General features: G+C 43.4%; 1 protein-coding gene across 1 annotated transcript in view; it reads right to left on the bottom strand.

The window, feature by feature from the left end:
• Positions 1-16,544, bottom strand: part of slc25a13 (solute carrier family 25 member 13) — a 90,461-nt gene that overhangs the window by 61,297 nt on the left and 12,620 nt on the right. Inside the window, exons 4-5 of the mRNA XM_082970223.1 lie at positions 7,092-7,207; positions 4,718-4,857 (exon numbers count right to left, since the gene is read on the bottom strand). Of these exons, the coding sequence (XP_082826349.1) occupies positions 4,718-4,857; positions 7,092-7,207 (256 nt within the window). The remainder of the gene's footprint in view (positions 1-4,717; positions 4,858-7,091; positions 7,208-16,544) is intronic.

Genomic DNA, 16,544 nt, shown 5'->3' with positions numbered 1-16,544 from the left:
TCAACACACACCAGGTTAAAGTCATTACTAACCCTTAAAGCTACAGTCTGGGATTCTGTTTTTTTCCCAGCTAAATTGGTGAATATCAAGCATTGAAATTACCATTGAAAACACAACCCCAGATCATAGACTGTACCTTTCAAAAGCTCAGACATAACTTAACAAGGCCACTTTAATGCCCTCCATCCATGTTCAGTGTGCCAGCCACAGACTTATACTGTATATTGGTGCCAAAATTCCCAAAACAATGAATTTAGCAGTATTGATTGTATTATTGTTTGAGCATAGGAACACAGCATTAGCCATGGCAACGTGTAGAATTGCAGAAAATGTGCTTTAAAACTGTTAAAGGTTCTCTCAGCTCCATGGCAGAACATGTAGAATCGCATGAAATTAGCTTTAAAATATAATTTTTTTCTCTCACCTCCATGGAAAAATGTGTAGAATTACAGGAAATATGCTTTACAACAGCAATAATTTCTCTAAGTTTAAAAATGTACACATTTTTCTACACAGCCAAGATGGGGGCCTCTAAAATTCAGCCGCGCTGACTGGCTGACTGTGCCCATTGCCCCTGCCACGTCCACCACCTAAGCTCATTTCTGATCCTGAAAAAACCCCGCTAATGAGAAAAAAATAATGGTTGTATCCCAAATCGCACTCTATACACTACATAGTTCACTACTTTTGACCAGTACCCTATGGGCCCTGGACAAAAGTAGTGCACTATATAGGGAATAGGGTGCCATTTGAAATGCAAATCATGTAATTTTGGAGAATCTCTGGCATCCATCGAGACAGTAATTGGCGAGGAATTTGCAGCGCAAACGTTTTTCCGGGATAATCCCATCTTGTGTGCATCTGGCTCGTCATCATTATGGATGATTATGCAAGTAAACACAATGTATAAGGATGAGTAACCCCATTGAGGAAACCACTGAAAATAAACCTCAGTATATACAGTACACTGGGTAGCCAGTTTATTAGGTACACCACCCCATTCACGAAAATGGTTTGCTCCTACAGACAATGAGTCACGTGGCCGTGGCTTGCTATATAAAGCAGGCAGACAGGCATCGAGGCATTCAGTTACTGTTCGCTTGAACGTTAAAATGGGCAAAACGAGTGACCTAAGCAACTTTGAGCGTGGTGCAGTGGTATGATCGCTGGTGCCAGGCGCGCCGGTTCAAGTATCTCAGAAACGGCCGGCCTTCTTGGCTTTTCACACACAACAGTGTCTAGGGATTACAGAGAATGGTGCGACAAACAAAAAAACACAGTCATGTGAGCAAAAACAGCTTGCCGATGAGAGGTCAAACGAAAATATCAAAAATCGTGCAAGCTACAGTTGTGTGCAGAACGGCATCTCGCAATGCCGCAACTCGTCAGTCCTTGTTACGGATGGGCTATTGCAGCAGACGACCACACCAGGTACCACTCTAAAAACAAGAAGAAGCCGCCCCAGTGGGCACGTGATCGCCTGGTCCGATGTATCCCAGTTCCTGTTGAATCAGGATTTGGTGTAATCCTGCCAGGTGTCAACAGTACATGCTGGTGGCGGTGGTGTCATTTTTTATTTTTATTTATTTAACCCTTATTTAACCAGGTAAGTTGACTGAGTGTGGCGAACGTTTTCCTGGCACAGGTTAGGTCCTTTGATACCAATTGAGCAATGTGTCCATGCCCGAAGAATTCAAGCTGTTCTGGAGGCAAAGGGGGGTCCGACCCGGTACTAGATGGGTGTACCTAATAAACTGTCCCCTGAATGTACATGCAGTATATTTGTTGTATAATAAAAGTATGTATTATTACACATTTACTGTGCTTAACTGTGAGATACACATCTTAAATCTGTATTATCATTCACATTACAAGGGGGAATAGAAATTATAGTATTTTCAAATAGTAGTTAATTAAAATAACTGAATAACTTAAAATAACAGTAAAGGTCTTCACTCAGGTCTAAGTGGATTTATAACAACCATTTTCTCCTCTACTACTGGGAAAACACTTAAATCACAGCCCCTGAATTAAATAAGAACCACAGAAAAAATTACTTTTCTGACTCAGTTATTATGACATGAATCAATAGCTATGAAATTGGGGCAAACTGACTAAATGAAGTGAGTGAAATAGGAAATGTGTATTTCATAGTTGAGCTATGAGCATTACTGCTGTACTTCTGGTATGAAGTATTGGAAACCACTGGAGTCGAACTGTGCGAGCCCTGAATGCAAAATATTTCCCTAATGTAACTGGCTACAACACACACATGCATGAGCGCGCGTACACACACACACACACACACACACACACACACACACACACACACACACACACACACACACACACACACACACACACACACACACGCACACGCACACGCACACACACACACACACAATATCAGTGTGTTCTTCACAGTGTAACCCATCTGGTCCAAGTTAAGTGTAACATAGAAAGCTCATTCAGATATAGTGAGTGTAGATGCAAACTTGGCAAGGCCCTCTCCTCCACTCTCCCTCTCCCCCACTCTCCCTCTCCTCCAGTCTCCCTCTCCCCTGATTTCACGTCTAGACATCATATTGGAAAATGGCTAGCACACCACAAATACAAAAGGAATGCGGGGCAGCAGCAGCAGCACGGCTGATACTATCCTTTATGGAAGAGAACACGTCTACCTGTTTTCGATAGAAGGGTGTATAGGTGGAGTGGGTTTATATTGGTGGTTACGTCACTTAACTGTAATGGAAAACAAATGCCAGCGTGGTCTAAAGTATAACCTCAGTGTTTCATTAATGCCTAATCAGGACAATATGGCGAGCTGTGTTGGGAAACAGGACCAAGTAGAATCAGGACAATATGATGAGCTGTGTTGGGAAACAGGACCAAGTAGAATCAGGACAATATGGCGAGCTGTGTTGGGAAACAGGACCAAGTAGAATCAGGACAATATGATGAGCTGTGTTGGGAAACAGGACCAAGTAGAATCAGGACAATATGATGAGCTGTGTTGGGAAACAGGACCAAGTAGAATCAGGACAATATGATGAGCTGTGTTGGGAAACAGGACCAAGTAGAATCAGGACAATATGATGAGCTGTGTTGGGAAACAGGACCAAGTAGAATCAGGACAATATGATGAGCTGTGTTGGGAAACAGGACCAAGTAGAATCAGGACAATATGATGAGCTGTGTTGGGAAACAGGACCAAGTAGAATCAGGACAATATGATGAGCTGTGTTGGGAAACAGGACCAAGTAGAATCAGGACAATATGATGAGCTGTGTTGGGAAACAGGACCAAGTAGAATCAGGACAATATGATGAGCTGTGTTGGGAAACAGGACCAAGTAGAATCAGGACAATATGATGAGCTGTGTTGGGAAACAGGACCAAGTAGAATCAGGTCAATATGATGAGCTGTGTTGGGAAACAGGACCAAGTAGAGGAACCTAAGTCTGTGTGTGTCAGGCCGAGGCTGGATGGGCATCAAATAGTACACTGAATACAGACACACACCATAGCTTTTAACACACAGAGTCTGAATACATACACACACACCATGGGCATCACACACAGAGTCTGAATACAGACACACACACCATGGGCATCACACACAGAGTCTGAATACAGACACACACACCATGGTCATCACACACAGAGTCTGAATACAGACACACACACCATGGGCATCACACACAGAGTCTGAATACAGACACACACACCATGGTCATCACACACAGAGTCTGAATACAGACACACACACCATGGGCATCACACACAGAGTCTGAATACAGACACACACACCATGGTCATCACACACAGAGTCTGAATACAGACACACACACCATGGTCATCACACACAGAGTCTGAATACAGACACACACCATGGTCATCACACACAGAGTCTGAATACAGACACACACACCATGGGCATCACACACAGAGTCTGAATACAGACACACACCATGGTCATCACACACAGAGTCTGAATACAGACACACACACCATGGTCATCACACACAGAGTCTGAATACAGACACACACCATGGTCATCACACACAGAGTCTGAATACAGACACACACACCATGGGCATCACACACAGAGTCTGAATACAGACACACACCATGGTCATCACACACAGAGTCTGAATACAGACACACACACCATGGTCATCACACACAGAGTCTGAATACAGACACACACACCATGGGCATCACACACAGAGTCTGAATACAGACACACACCATGGTCATCACACACAGAGTCTGAATACAGACACACACACCATGGTCATCACACACAGAGTCTGAATACAGACACACACCATGGTCATCACACACAGAGTCTGAATACAGACACACACCATGGTCATCACACACAGAGTCTGAATACAGACACACACCATGGTCATCACACACAGAGTCTGAATACAGACACACACACCATGGGCATCACACACAGAGTCTGAATACAGACACACACACCATGGTCATCACACACAGAGTCTGAATACAGACACACACACCATGGTCATCACACACAGAGTCTGAATACAGACACACACACCATGGTCATCACACACAGAGTGTGAATACAGAGAAGCAGGTTAGAGTAAAGATCTAACACAGACTGCTGAGAGAGAGAGAGAGAGAGAGAGAGAGAGAGAGACAGTCTATGTGAGTGCAAGGTGATATAGAGAATTTCAACCCACCAGGAGGAACTGGGTGAACTCTCCATAGCTGAGGTGCTTGGTCCTCTCTGTGCCGAAGTGCAGCCGCATGAACTCAGAATCCCAGTTAAAGGGGATGTGCTGATGGTTGGTGGTCTGGCTGAAGACCTGCTTCACGTCCTCTGAGGAGAGACCAGACAAGACGAGCACCTTTAATGAAATCAGTCCCCTTTTCATTCTGACCCTGCTGACAAACAGACTATTGTAGATGGCTGGTTAGCAGTAGCATTGCTTCACAAGACTCGGTTACTTGCAGACATGGGAGACAATGTTGTGTATTATGTCAGGAAGAAATGTGTTATTATTTTCTATCAAATTGTAGAAATTTTCATCATTGACCATTTTATTTTTTTTATAGATTTCATATTAGAAAAGTATGTGTTAATAACTACGGAAGTTACAGGTCCCTGAAACCATAGGTCTAAACAACGATGATGGATTGACATCTACCGTAGCTATAAAGTATGCAAAGCTATGTGATTATATGCTTTTCTAATTCTGACAATCTCATTCAGTAGAGGTAATGTAGGTGGGAGACATTGATCACCAGCCCAAATGATTACAGCCTTATCAGAGAAACCAAAACAACAGATAGTCTGAAAGAAACCTACTTCTTATTACACCACTAAACAAAAAAAGTGTTTCAAACCTACTAGTATGTATCAGTGAATGAATAACTTAAAGAGAAATGAGAGAGGATCCGTACCAAATTGCACCCTATTCCATAAATACTTTTGATCGATAGTAGTGCACTATTTAGGGAATAGTTATGTGATTTGGGATGCAAACCAGAGAAATGGGAGTGAGATTTTTTCCCCAGCCAGATCAGGCCATACCTTTCGGAACAAGACAGCTCCAGCAGGTTTTACACTTTAATGAGGCAATAAAAATGCTGCATTTACTGGGCAGTGTAACACTGCAGTGCCATTCCCTATTCCAGACCTACCTACCGTTTATATTATCAGCCTTTATGGACCTGTCAACACTCAGGCAACCTTTTATTCTTCTCTTTTTTGGTCTCTTTGGCTGAAGTACAATCCTGTTTTAATGTGTGTTTCATGTCACAGTTTAATTAACTCTATTCCACGAAATTATGGATTTACTTTTTATAAAACACTTAAAATTAACAGTGCATTCATCCCTTCATGTAAAAATATCTGTTTTTCCGCGATCACTTAATAGGAATTACACAGGTTATTAACAAACAAGAAAACAACGTACAAAAATGAAATAAAAATTAATAACAAAACACCATTTATGATGTGGAAAAACAAACTGTCTTTAATGGAACTAAGCCACAGCAATTCATGCTGTCAATATGTTATAAAGGACTTGTTATTTTGGTTGAGTTGGAGAAGGCCATTTAATCTCATGAAAAATTGAAAAAAGAGATAAAATCATGTAATGGATCACAATAAAGCGACTTTGACAAGACCATAATCTCAATCACAAGTTATTTGCTTTCGGTGAAATGGTAGCTGAACATGAGCGATAAACAGCAGCGTATGGGCATGTGTAATGTTTTTCATGCAATTTTCCCCTTCTTGTTGCATCTCCTAGCATAGCCACGGTAGCGTCGGAGTAGGCTATATTCATTAACCTTTCAGAAGGCAGAAAAACAACACAGCTTTTAATTACCAAACCAGATACACCACGTCACTGATAAATAGTCTAATTGCTCCTTTTAAATATGAACATTTACATATGTGCATACATAATCAACCACAATGATCTTACTCCCTGCCGACTACCAACAATTAGAACGGAATTTACTTTCTCTCTGTTTGTGCCCAAGATATGTGCGCCGCATTTCAAATCAGTCCTAATGTGCTAATTTGGCACACCTACAGAAGGCAAAATGAAGGTTGTTTAAATCAATTAGGGAAATGTGAATCACGTAAAAATGTGTCCTCTTCTCACCTCTGGGCTTGGAGCCTTCTAGGTAATGGTCCCAATCACAAACACACACCTCTCCACCAGACAGACATGTCTTCTCCCCCTCCACCCCTCCACAACAAATATCTGTCATCTCCATAGGGGCTAAGGTTACTGTCATTGATTCTCATGGTTATATGTGACAATATCATTTTTTAGGTCTTTTTTTGTTCAGTAAAAATGATGTATTTTTACCTCTTCCAAAATAACAAAATAAAAATAAATGTCCAATGAAATGTACTTTCAGTAAATAAAATAGCTTATAGTGTACTTGAGAACAGCTTTAAGAATTCTTCCTTCACTTCAATATGAATATCCTAGCTATAAGTGTCCACATTGTTTTGTACTTCAGCGGTCACAAATCAAACCAGGGGGTTGGAAATAGAGCTGTCAATCAAATCAGAGAGGGAACGTTACGTACCGTAGGTGGCTGCTCCTTTGCCCGTCTTGTCGAACAGCAGGAAGGCAACCACGTAGAGCGCATCTGGAGCACAGAGGACCGACTCAAAGGCCACAAATTCCTGGAAGGAGATCAACCTGATGGAGAGAGAGAGAGAGAGAGGAAGGTGAATGTTAGGATATCCTCTAAAGGTCTACAGATAATGTCCTGTTCCACAATGAAAAAGCAGAGGACTATCAGTAAAACAAGCAAAAAATGGATACAAACGTAGTAGTTTGTACTTGTTCATACTTGACACATTTTACAGCACGTGTAGTGCAATCATTAAGAGAACTATACAAGTTTCAATGTACAACACTGGGCTTTACTGGGTGACAAAACCAATCGACAGAACAGCCTATCAATATATGTCAATCTTAATTCAAGTAGGCCACTTCTCAGCTGAGTGAAATGTCCTAAATCCAATGAGTATGACTGTAGGAAAATGAAAACATTAAAAAAGGTTTTGAAAGGACTCTGTTCTTCATTTCACTATAGTGTGCCAGGCTGAGTTGGCTGCTATAACGTTGACGGGCAACTTTACACATGTAAAAAGGATTAAATATGACGTTTTACATTTCCCCCTCTGCCATTATAAACAGGTGTACAAGCACAAAGGGAGTTTTGAACGGATATCCTTTCACTTTTACTGTATTGCCTATATTTCAGCACAAAAATGTACATTTGTGCACAAGCCCAACAATGTATTAGGAGGGTAAATTCTCTCTTGCTCTCTCTCTCTTTCTCTCTCTTTGTCTCTCTCTCTTTTTCTTTCTCTCTCTCTCTCTCCCTTTCTCTCAATCTTTTCACTCTCTCGATCTCTCTCTCGCTCGTTCTATCACTCTCTCTCTTTCTCTCTCTCTCTCTCACTCTCTTTCTCACTCTATTTCTCCCTCTCTCACTCTCTTTCTCCCTCTCTCTCTTTCTCTCTCTCTCTCTTTCTCTCACTCTCTTTCCCTTTCTCTCTCTCTCACTCTCTTTCTCCCTCTCTCACTCTCTTTCTCCCTCTCTCTCTTTCTCTCACTCTCTTTCCCTTTCTCTCTCTCTCACTCTCTTTCTCCCTCTCTCACTCTCTTTCTCCCTCTCTCTCTTTCTCTCTCGCTCTCTTTCTCTCACTCTCTTTCCCTTTCTCTCTCTCGCTCTCTCTCTCTTGATGTGTAGGCTACAGAATGTATGTGTCATTAATACCATTGTACTACACTTCTCTCTAATATGCCCACATCATCTATAACAAAGGGAGAATACACCAACTGATCCATGGGAGCCCTGGGGACCACGGCGCAATCTAGTCTTAATTCATGCTCAGTTCAAAGTTGCCTCAAGTCCATTATGAATTTCACAAATGGATACTATAATTACGCGGGGTCAGTCCTAATGAGCAGTCCCCTGAGCATGCATCTCTAATCTATTTCAATTTCCAGGGGAGCGATGATTACATTTTTCTGGCTACTCTAATTCATTTTGTTACTGATGAAATTCAAAGATGGATTCATTTGGAATCTGTAGGCTTGTATGCATGCTCTTCCTGCCTTACAGCGTAGAAAAAACTGTCGTGTTGAAAAGTCAAGAGTAATTGTTGTATTAACTAAGCTAGCTGACAGTTTTAGAACAGGGGCCTGTTGGTAGGGAGTGGGTGGAGGGGTACAAAAGCGCGCTGCTGAGTCCATGCATCGGCTGTTAGAGAAAAGCTAACATATTTACAGCTCTCGCGGCTGGAAGCATATTGAACGTTGAAAAGGAACATTTTCTGAAACCTAAAAATTACCAATTTGGAAGGTAATTTCATGAGTTACTGTAGACAATAATACAGACGAGTGCGGGGGAGAAAACAGATACTGTCTGCATATCAGCTTACATTAATTTATGTTGTTAGCGTTTCAGTATTTTTCTAGACACGGATTATGAGCATTTTACTGTAACTTTCACTGCTGTTGATTATCAGGGGTATTCAGATGACTTTGGGAGAAGGAGATGTGAGTGTTCAGGGGGTATATCACACACACACACACACACACACACACACACACACACACACACACACACACACACACACACACACACACACACACACACACACACACACACACACACACACACACACACACACACACACACACACACTGGTGATTGTGCCAGGGATGAGGCTTATGATGGTTGATTAGCATTGCTATGACTACTACAAAACAATTACCCCCAAAAAAGAGATGGCATCACTTTGCAATGCAGACCAAACAGAGACTCCAATAATCAAATCAACCAACAGTATCTACCAACCATCAATTTATATGGCACGGGACCAGGTGTTTTCTAGGCATGTCCATGGTCTGAGTAAACAGTGCACAAACATATGCATTTACGAACATGAGACTATGTTTCTGGGAAATGTAAGACGTACACAGTTAATGCTATACCACATGGACGGGATTGTTATTCACTTTAAATCTTAGACTGAGAGTCAGAAGTCAACAAAGGTTGAAAGTGTCTCTTTGTAGAAAGTCGATGTGGAGGTAGACATCCTTCATGTCTTTGTTCGAGGGTGTCTATGAAAGTCTAGACTTTACTGTCATCTTCAGCAGCTAGCGAGGGTCTAGAACACTGTTTACAGCATAAACATTTGGGCGGATTAGGCTGGAGAGACAGCTTTTATCCCTGCTAGTAAAAGGAAAGACGATCCCTTCATAAACCCCCTGTCCCTGCTATTGTCACTGACAGCCTTCCACCCAGAGGTGACTGCTGGCTAGCTGACTGACTGGCTGGCTAGCTGTCCGGCTGGTGAGCTGGATGCTTTGGGTTCTTCCAAGCAGACAACCAAGACCACACCAAAATGCACATGGCTGGCTGGGAGGACTGCTATTTTCCCAGAATGCTCTCTTTACAAAGTTTTAACCCCAGAGACTAACCTCAGAGGGTTTCATACTTTGAAGAGGTTTCCATCGGAAAAAAGAGAGAAAGAGAAAAATAAGTGTGTATGTGTGAGAGAGAGAGAGAGAGAGAGAGAGAGAGAGAGAGAGAGGGAGAGAGAGAGAGAGGGAGAGAGAGAGAGAGAGAGAGAGGGAGAGAGAGAGAGAGAGAGAGAGAGAGGGAGAGAGAGAGGGAGAGAGAGATAGAGAGAGAGGAGGGAGGAAACATCTCTGACACATCTTTGAGACAGAAGTAGGGATGTCTACATGTGCTGAATGAGTAATTTGCAGACATAGAGAGGGAGTGTATCTATCTCAGCCAGCCAAGTCTGGGGAGGGTGAATAACAAGAGAGAAAAGTGATTTCCAGGCAGATAGAGAGAGACTGTGATGGCTGTCAGTGAGTGTATCACCTGATTTACACAGTCACAGAGGGAGGCAAAGAAATGCATTACACTGTTTACGTACATCCAAACCCCCTCTACTCACAGAAACGATTACCCCGTCCTGACTCATCTCTGTGAAATAGAATCCTACCTGGGGTAAAAACAGAGGCAGACGCATTGGCAAGAAAAAATGTATGCAGTATGCATATCCTGAAAAAGACTCTAATTTTAACTAGAGGGAGTATATCATAATATGATTGTGTAAGTGGCTTGTTTTCCTACTTTCTTTTTTGTCAGGGAGGTCACTCAACAGGTCCTTGCCAATACTTGAAAAACAATGCGTTCCTGTTTCCCGTGAACATAAAAGGGGGTGATGTTGACACGCGTAGCCATTGTCTGTTCTCTCTTCTGCACTAGGCATAATCATCCATCTCATTGTCTAGTGAAATCAGAATGTCTTAAAAAAACTAAAAAACGAGCTTAAACAAAATACATGACGACTAACCTACGATGTCACTGTAAACAAAATGGACGCATTCAAACAAAGGTTTCTGATTTCGTGGCTTTGATCGAACCATCAAAGCAGACATTTCTGCTTCCTTATCATTTGGTATCCCCTACCCCCCGCCCAAACACACCAAATGAAGTTTAGATACAGAGACCAAGCCATGGTTCCCTAATAGATTTATCCCTTAATAGCAGTGTTGCTGCCGCCATTTATCCGGCTCGCAAAGCCGCACAATGCAGGAGTGCTGAATGGCATGGGCAATTACAGTGCATGTGTGCAGCCAGCCTCCACTCCATTTTAAAGCAGGCTTTCATAATGTGAGCAACATGACCGCATGCACTCTGCTCTTTGCCGGAGCACAGGTGGTTGCCATGGCAACACACTTTTTCTTTTTGACTTACCCTAACATTTTATTGCCCGTCATTATGTATCATTAAAAACATACATATTAATGCAAAACACAGGGGTGATGGGGGTTAAGGGGAGAGGGGGATAAGATGAGATGAATTAGGGTACAACAACCAACGGAAGGAACAGAACAACACCTGACAAAGGGCCTTTGAGGATTTCTAAGAGTTTATTTTTTAAACATAATAAATCAAATAAATAGGTGCTAAATAAATTCATCATGAGCTAAAATTTTTTTTATTATTTGGGTTGCATCCTGTGCATTACAAAATAAGGGCTAGGCCCTATCTATAACTCTAGCAGTACTCCAGGCCCTATCTCTAGCAGTACTCCAGGCCCTATCTCTAGCAGTACTCCAGGCCCTATCTATAAATCTAGCAGTACTCCAGGCCCTATCTATAACCCTAGCAGTACTCCAGGCCCTATCTATAACCCTAGCAGTACTCCAGGCCCTATCTATAACTCTAGCAGTACTCCAGGCCCTATCTATAACCCTAGCAGTACTCCAGGCCCTATCTCTAGCAGTACTCCAGGCCCTATCTATAACTCTAGCAGTACTCCAGGCCCTATCTATAACTCTAGCAGTACTCCAGGCCCTATCTCTAGCAGTACTCCAGGCCCTATCTATAACTCTAGCAGTACTCCAGGCCCTATCTATAACTCTAGCAGTACTCCAGGCCCTATCTCTAGCAGTACTCCAGGCCCTATCTATAAATCTAGCAGTACTCCAGGCCCTATCTATAACCCTAGCAGTACTCCAGGCTGTATCTATAACTCTAGCAGTACTCCAGGCCCTATCTATAACTCTAGCAGTACTCCAGGCCCTATCTATAACCCTAGCAGTACTCCAGGCCCTATCTATAACTCTAGCAGTACTCCAGGCCCTATCTATAACTCTAGCAGTACTCCAGGCCCTATCTATAACTCTAGCAGTACTCCAGGCCCTATCTATAACTCTAGCAGTACTCCAGGCCCTATCTATAACCCTAGCAGTACTCCATGCCCTATCTATAACTCTATCAGTACTCCAGGCCCTATCTATAACTCTAGCAGTACTCCAGGCCCTATCTATAACCCTATCAGTACTCCATGCCCTATCTATAACTCTAGCAGTACTCCATGCCCTATCTATAACTCTAGCAGTACTCCATGCCCTATCTATAACTCTAGCAGTACTCCAGGCCCTATCTATAACTCTAGCAGTACTCCAGGCCCTATCTATAACTCTAGTAGTACTCCAGGCCCTATCTATAACCCTAGCAGTACTCCAGGCCCTATCTATAACCCTAGCAGTACTCCAGGCCCTATCTATAACCCTAGCAGTACTCCAGTCCCTATCTATAACCCTAGCAGTACTCCAGGCCCTATCTATAACCCTAGCAGTACTCCAGGCCCTATCTATAACTCTAGCAGTACTCCAGGCCCTATCTATAACCCTATCAGTACTCCAGGCCCTATCTATAACCCTATCAGTACTCCAGGCCCTATCTATAACTCTAGCAGTACTCCAGGCCCTATCTATAACCCTTTCAGTACTCCAGGCCCTATCTATAACTCTAGCAGTACTCCAGGCCCTATCTATAACTCTAGCAGTACTCCAGGCCCTATCTATAACCCTATCAGTACTCCAGGCCCTATCTATAACTCTAGCAGTACTCCAGGCCCTATCTATAACTCTAGCAGTACTCCAGACCCTATCTATAACCCTAGCAGTACTCCAGGCCCTATCTATAACTCTAGCAGTACTCCAGGCCCTCTCTATAACCCTATCAGTACTCCAGGCCCTATCTATAACTCTAGCAGTACTCCAGGCCCTATCTATAACCCTATCAGTACTCCAGGCCCTATCTATAACTCTAGTAGTACTCCAGGCCCTATCTATAACTCTAGCAGTACTCCAGGCCCTATCTATAACCCTAGCAGTACTCCAGGCCCTATCTATAACTCTAGTAGTACTCCAGGCCCTATCTATAACTCTAGCAGTACTCCAGGCCCTATCTATAACTCTAGCAGTACTCCAGGCCCTATCTATAACTCTAGCAGTACTCCAGGCCCTATCTATAACTCTAGCAGTACTCCAGGCCCTATCTATAACCCTAGCAGTACTCCATGCCCTATCTATAACTCTATCAGTACTCCAGGCCCTATCTATAACTCTAGCAGTACTCCAGGCCCTATCTATAACCCTATCAGTACTCCATGCCCTATCTATAACTCTAGCAGTACTCCATGCCCTATCTATAACTCTAGCAGTACTCCATGCCCTATCTATAACTCTAGCAGTACTCCAGGCCCTATCTATAACTCTAGCAGTACTCCAGGCCCTATCTATAACTCTAGTAGTACTCCAGGCCCTATCTATAACCCTTTCAGTACTCCAGGCCCTATCTATAACTCTAGCAGTACTCCAGGCCCTATCTATAACTCTAGCAGTACTCCAGGCCCTATCTATAACCCTATCAGTACTCCAGGCCCTATCTATAACTCTAGCAGTACTCCAGGCCCTATCTATAACTCTAGCAGTACTCCAGACCCTATCTATAACCCTAGCAGTACTCCAGGCCCTATCTATAACTCTAGCAGTACTCCAGGCCCTCTCTATAACCCTATCAGTACTCCAGGCCCTATCTATAACTCTAGCAGTACTCCAGGCCCTATCTATAACCCTATCAGTACTCCAGGCCCTATCTATAACTCTAGTAGTACTCCAGGCCCTATCTATAACTCTAGCAGTACTCCAGGCCCTATCTATAACCCTAGCAGTACTCCAGGCCCTATCTATAACTCTAGTAGTACTCCAGGCCCTATCTATAACTCTAGCAGTACTCCAGGCCCTATCTATAACTCTAGCAGTACTCCAGGCCCTATCTATAACTCTAGCAGTACTCCAGGCCCTATCTATAACTCTAGCAGTACTCCAGGCCCTATCTATAACTCTAGCAGTACTCCAGGCCCTATCTATAACCCTAGCAGTACTCCATGCCCTATCTATAACTCTATCAGTACTCCAGGCCCTATCTATAACTCTAGCAGTACTCCAGGCCCTATCTATAACCCTATCAGTACTCCATGCCCTATCTATAACTCTAGCAGTACTCCATGCCCTATCTATAACTCTAGCAGTACTCCATGCCCTATCTATAACTCTAGCAGTACTCCATGCCCTATCTATAACTCTAGCAGTACTCCAGGCCCTATCTATAACTCTAGCAGTACTCCAGGCCCTATCTATAACTCTAGTAGTACTCCAGGCCCTATCTATAACCCTAGCAGTACTCCAGGCCCTATCTATAACCCTAGCAGTACTCCAGGCCCTATCTATAACCCTAGCAGTACTCCAGTCCCTATCTATAACCCTAGCAGTACTCCAGGCCCTATCTATAACTCTAGCAGTACTCCAGGCCCTATCTATAACCCTATCAGTTCTCCAGGCCCTATCTATAACCCTATCAGTACTCCAGGCCCTATCTATAACTCTAGCAGTACTCCAGGCCCTATCTATAACCCTATCAGTACTCCAGGCCCTATCTATAACTCTAGCAGTACTCCAGGCCCTATCTATAACCCTATCAGTACTCCAGGCCCTATCTATAACTCTAGCAGTACTCCAGGCCCTATCTATAACTCTAGCAGTACTCCAGACCCTATCTATAACCCTAGCAGTACTCCAGGCCCTATCTATAACTCTAGCAGTACTCCAGGCCCTATCTATAACCCTATCAGTACTCCAGGCCCTATCTATAACTCTAGCAGTACTCCAGGCCCTATCTATAACCCTAGCAGTACTCCAGGCCCTATCTATAACTCTAGTAGTACTCCAGGCCCTATCTATAACTCTAGCAGTACTCCAGGCCCTATCTATAACCCTAGCAGTACTCCAGGCCCTATCTATAACTCTAGTAGTACTCCAGGCCCTATCTATAACTCTAGCAGTACTCCAGGCCCTATCTATAACTCTAGCAGTACTCCAGGCCCTATCTATAACTCTAGCAGTACTCTAGGCCCTATCTATAACCCTAGCAGTACTCCAGGCCCTATCTATAACTCTAGTAGTACTCCAGGCCCTATCTATAACTCTGGCACCCCAATGGTGGAACAAGCTCCCTCACGACGCCAGGACAGCGGAGTCAATCACCACCTTCCGGAGACACCTGAAACCCCACCTCTTCAAGGAATACCTGGGTTAGGATAAGGTAATCCTTCGAACCCCCCCCCTTAAAAGATTTAGATGCACTATTGTAAAGTGGTTGTTCCACTGGATATTATAGGTGAATGCACCAATTTGTAAGTCGCTCTGGATAAGAGCGTCTGCTAAATGGCTAAAATGTAAATGTAAATGTAGTAGTACTCCAGGCCCTATCTATAACTCTAGCAGTACTCCAGGCCCTATCTATAACTCTAGCAGTACTCCAGGCTGTATCTATAACTCTAGCAGTACTCCATGCCCTATCTATAACTCTAGCAGTACTCCAGGCCCTATCTATAACTCTAGCAGTACTCCAGGCCCTATCTATAACTCTAGCAGTACTCCAGGCCCTATCTATAACCCTAGCAGTACTCCATGCCCTATCTATAACTCTATCAGTACTCCAGGCCCTATCTATAACTCTAGCAGTATTCCAGGCCCTATCTATAACCCTATCAGTACTCCATGCCCTATCTATAACTCTAGCAGTACTCCATGCCCTATCTATAACTCTAGCAGTACTCCATGCCCTATCTATAACTCTAGCAGTACTCCATGCCCTATCTATAACTCTAGCAGTACTCCAGGCCCTATCTATAACTCTAGCAGTACTCCAGGCCCTATCTATAACTCTAGCAGTACTCCAGGCCCTATCTATAACTCTAGTAGTACTCCAGGCCCTATCTATAACCCTAGCAGTACTCCAGGCCCTATCTATAACCCTAGCAGTACTCCAGGCCCTATCTATAACCCTAGCAGTACTCCAGTCCCTATCTATAACCCTAGCAGTACTCCAGGCCCTATCTATAACCCTAGCAGTACTCCAGGCCCTATCTATAACTCTAGCAGTACTCCAGGCCCTATCTATAACCCTATCAGTTCTCCAGGCCCTATCTATAACCCTATCAGTACTCCAGGCCCTATCTATAACTCTAGCAGTACTCCAGGCCCTATCTATAACCCTATCAGTACTCCAGGCCCTATCTATAACTCTAGCAGTACTCCAGGCCCTATCTATAACCCTATCAGTACTCCAGGCCCTATCTAT

This window comes from Salmo salar, chromosome 27, assembly GCF_965601325.2.
Source record: "Salmo salar chromosome 27, fSalSal1, whole genome shotgun sequence".
In the NCBI taxonomy this organism is placed as follows: Eukaryota; Metazoa; Chordata; class Actinopteri; order Salmoniformes; family Salmonidae; genus Salmo; species Salmo salar.
Note: the sequence above shows the minus strand (reverse complement) of the source record. Positions and strands in the feature narration are given on the sequence as shown.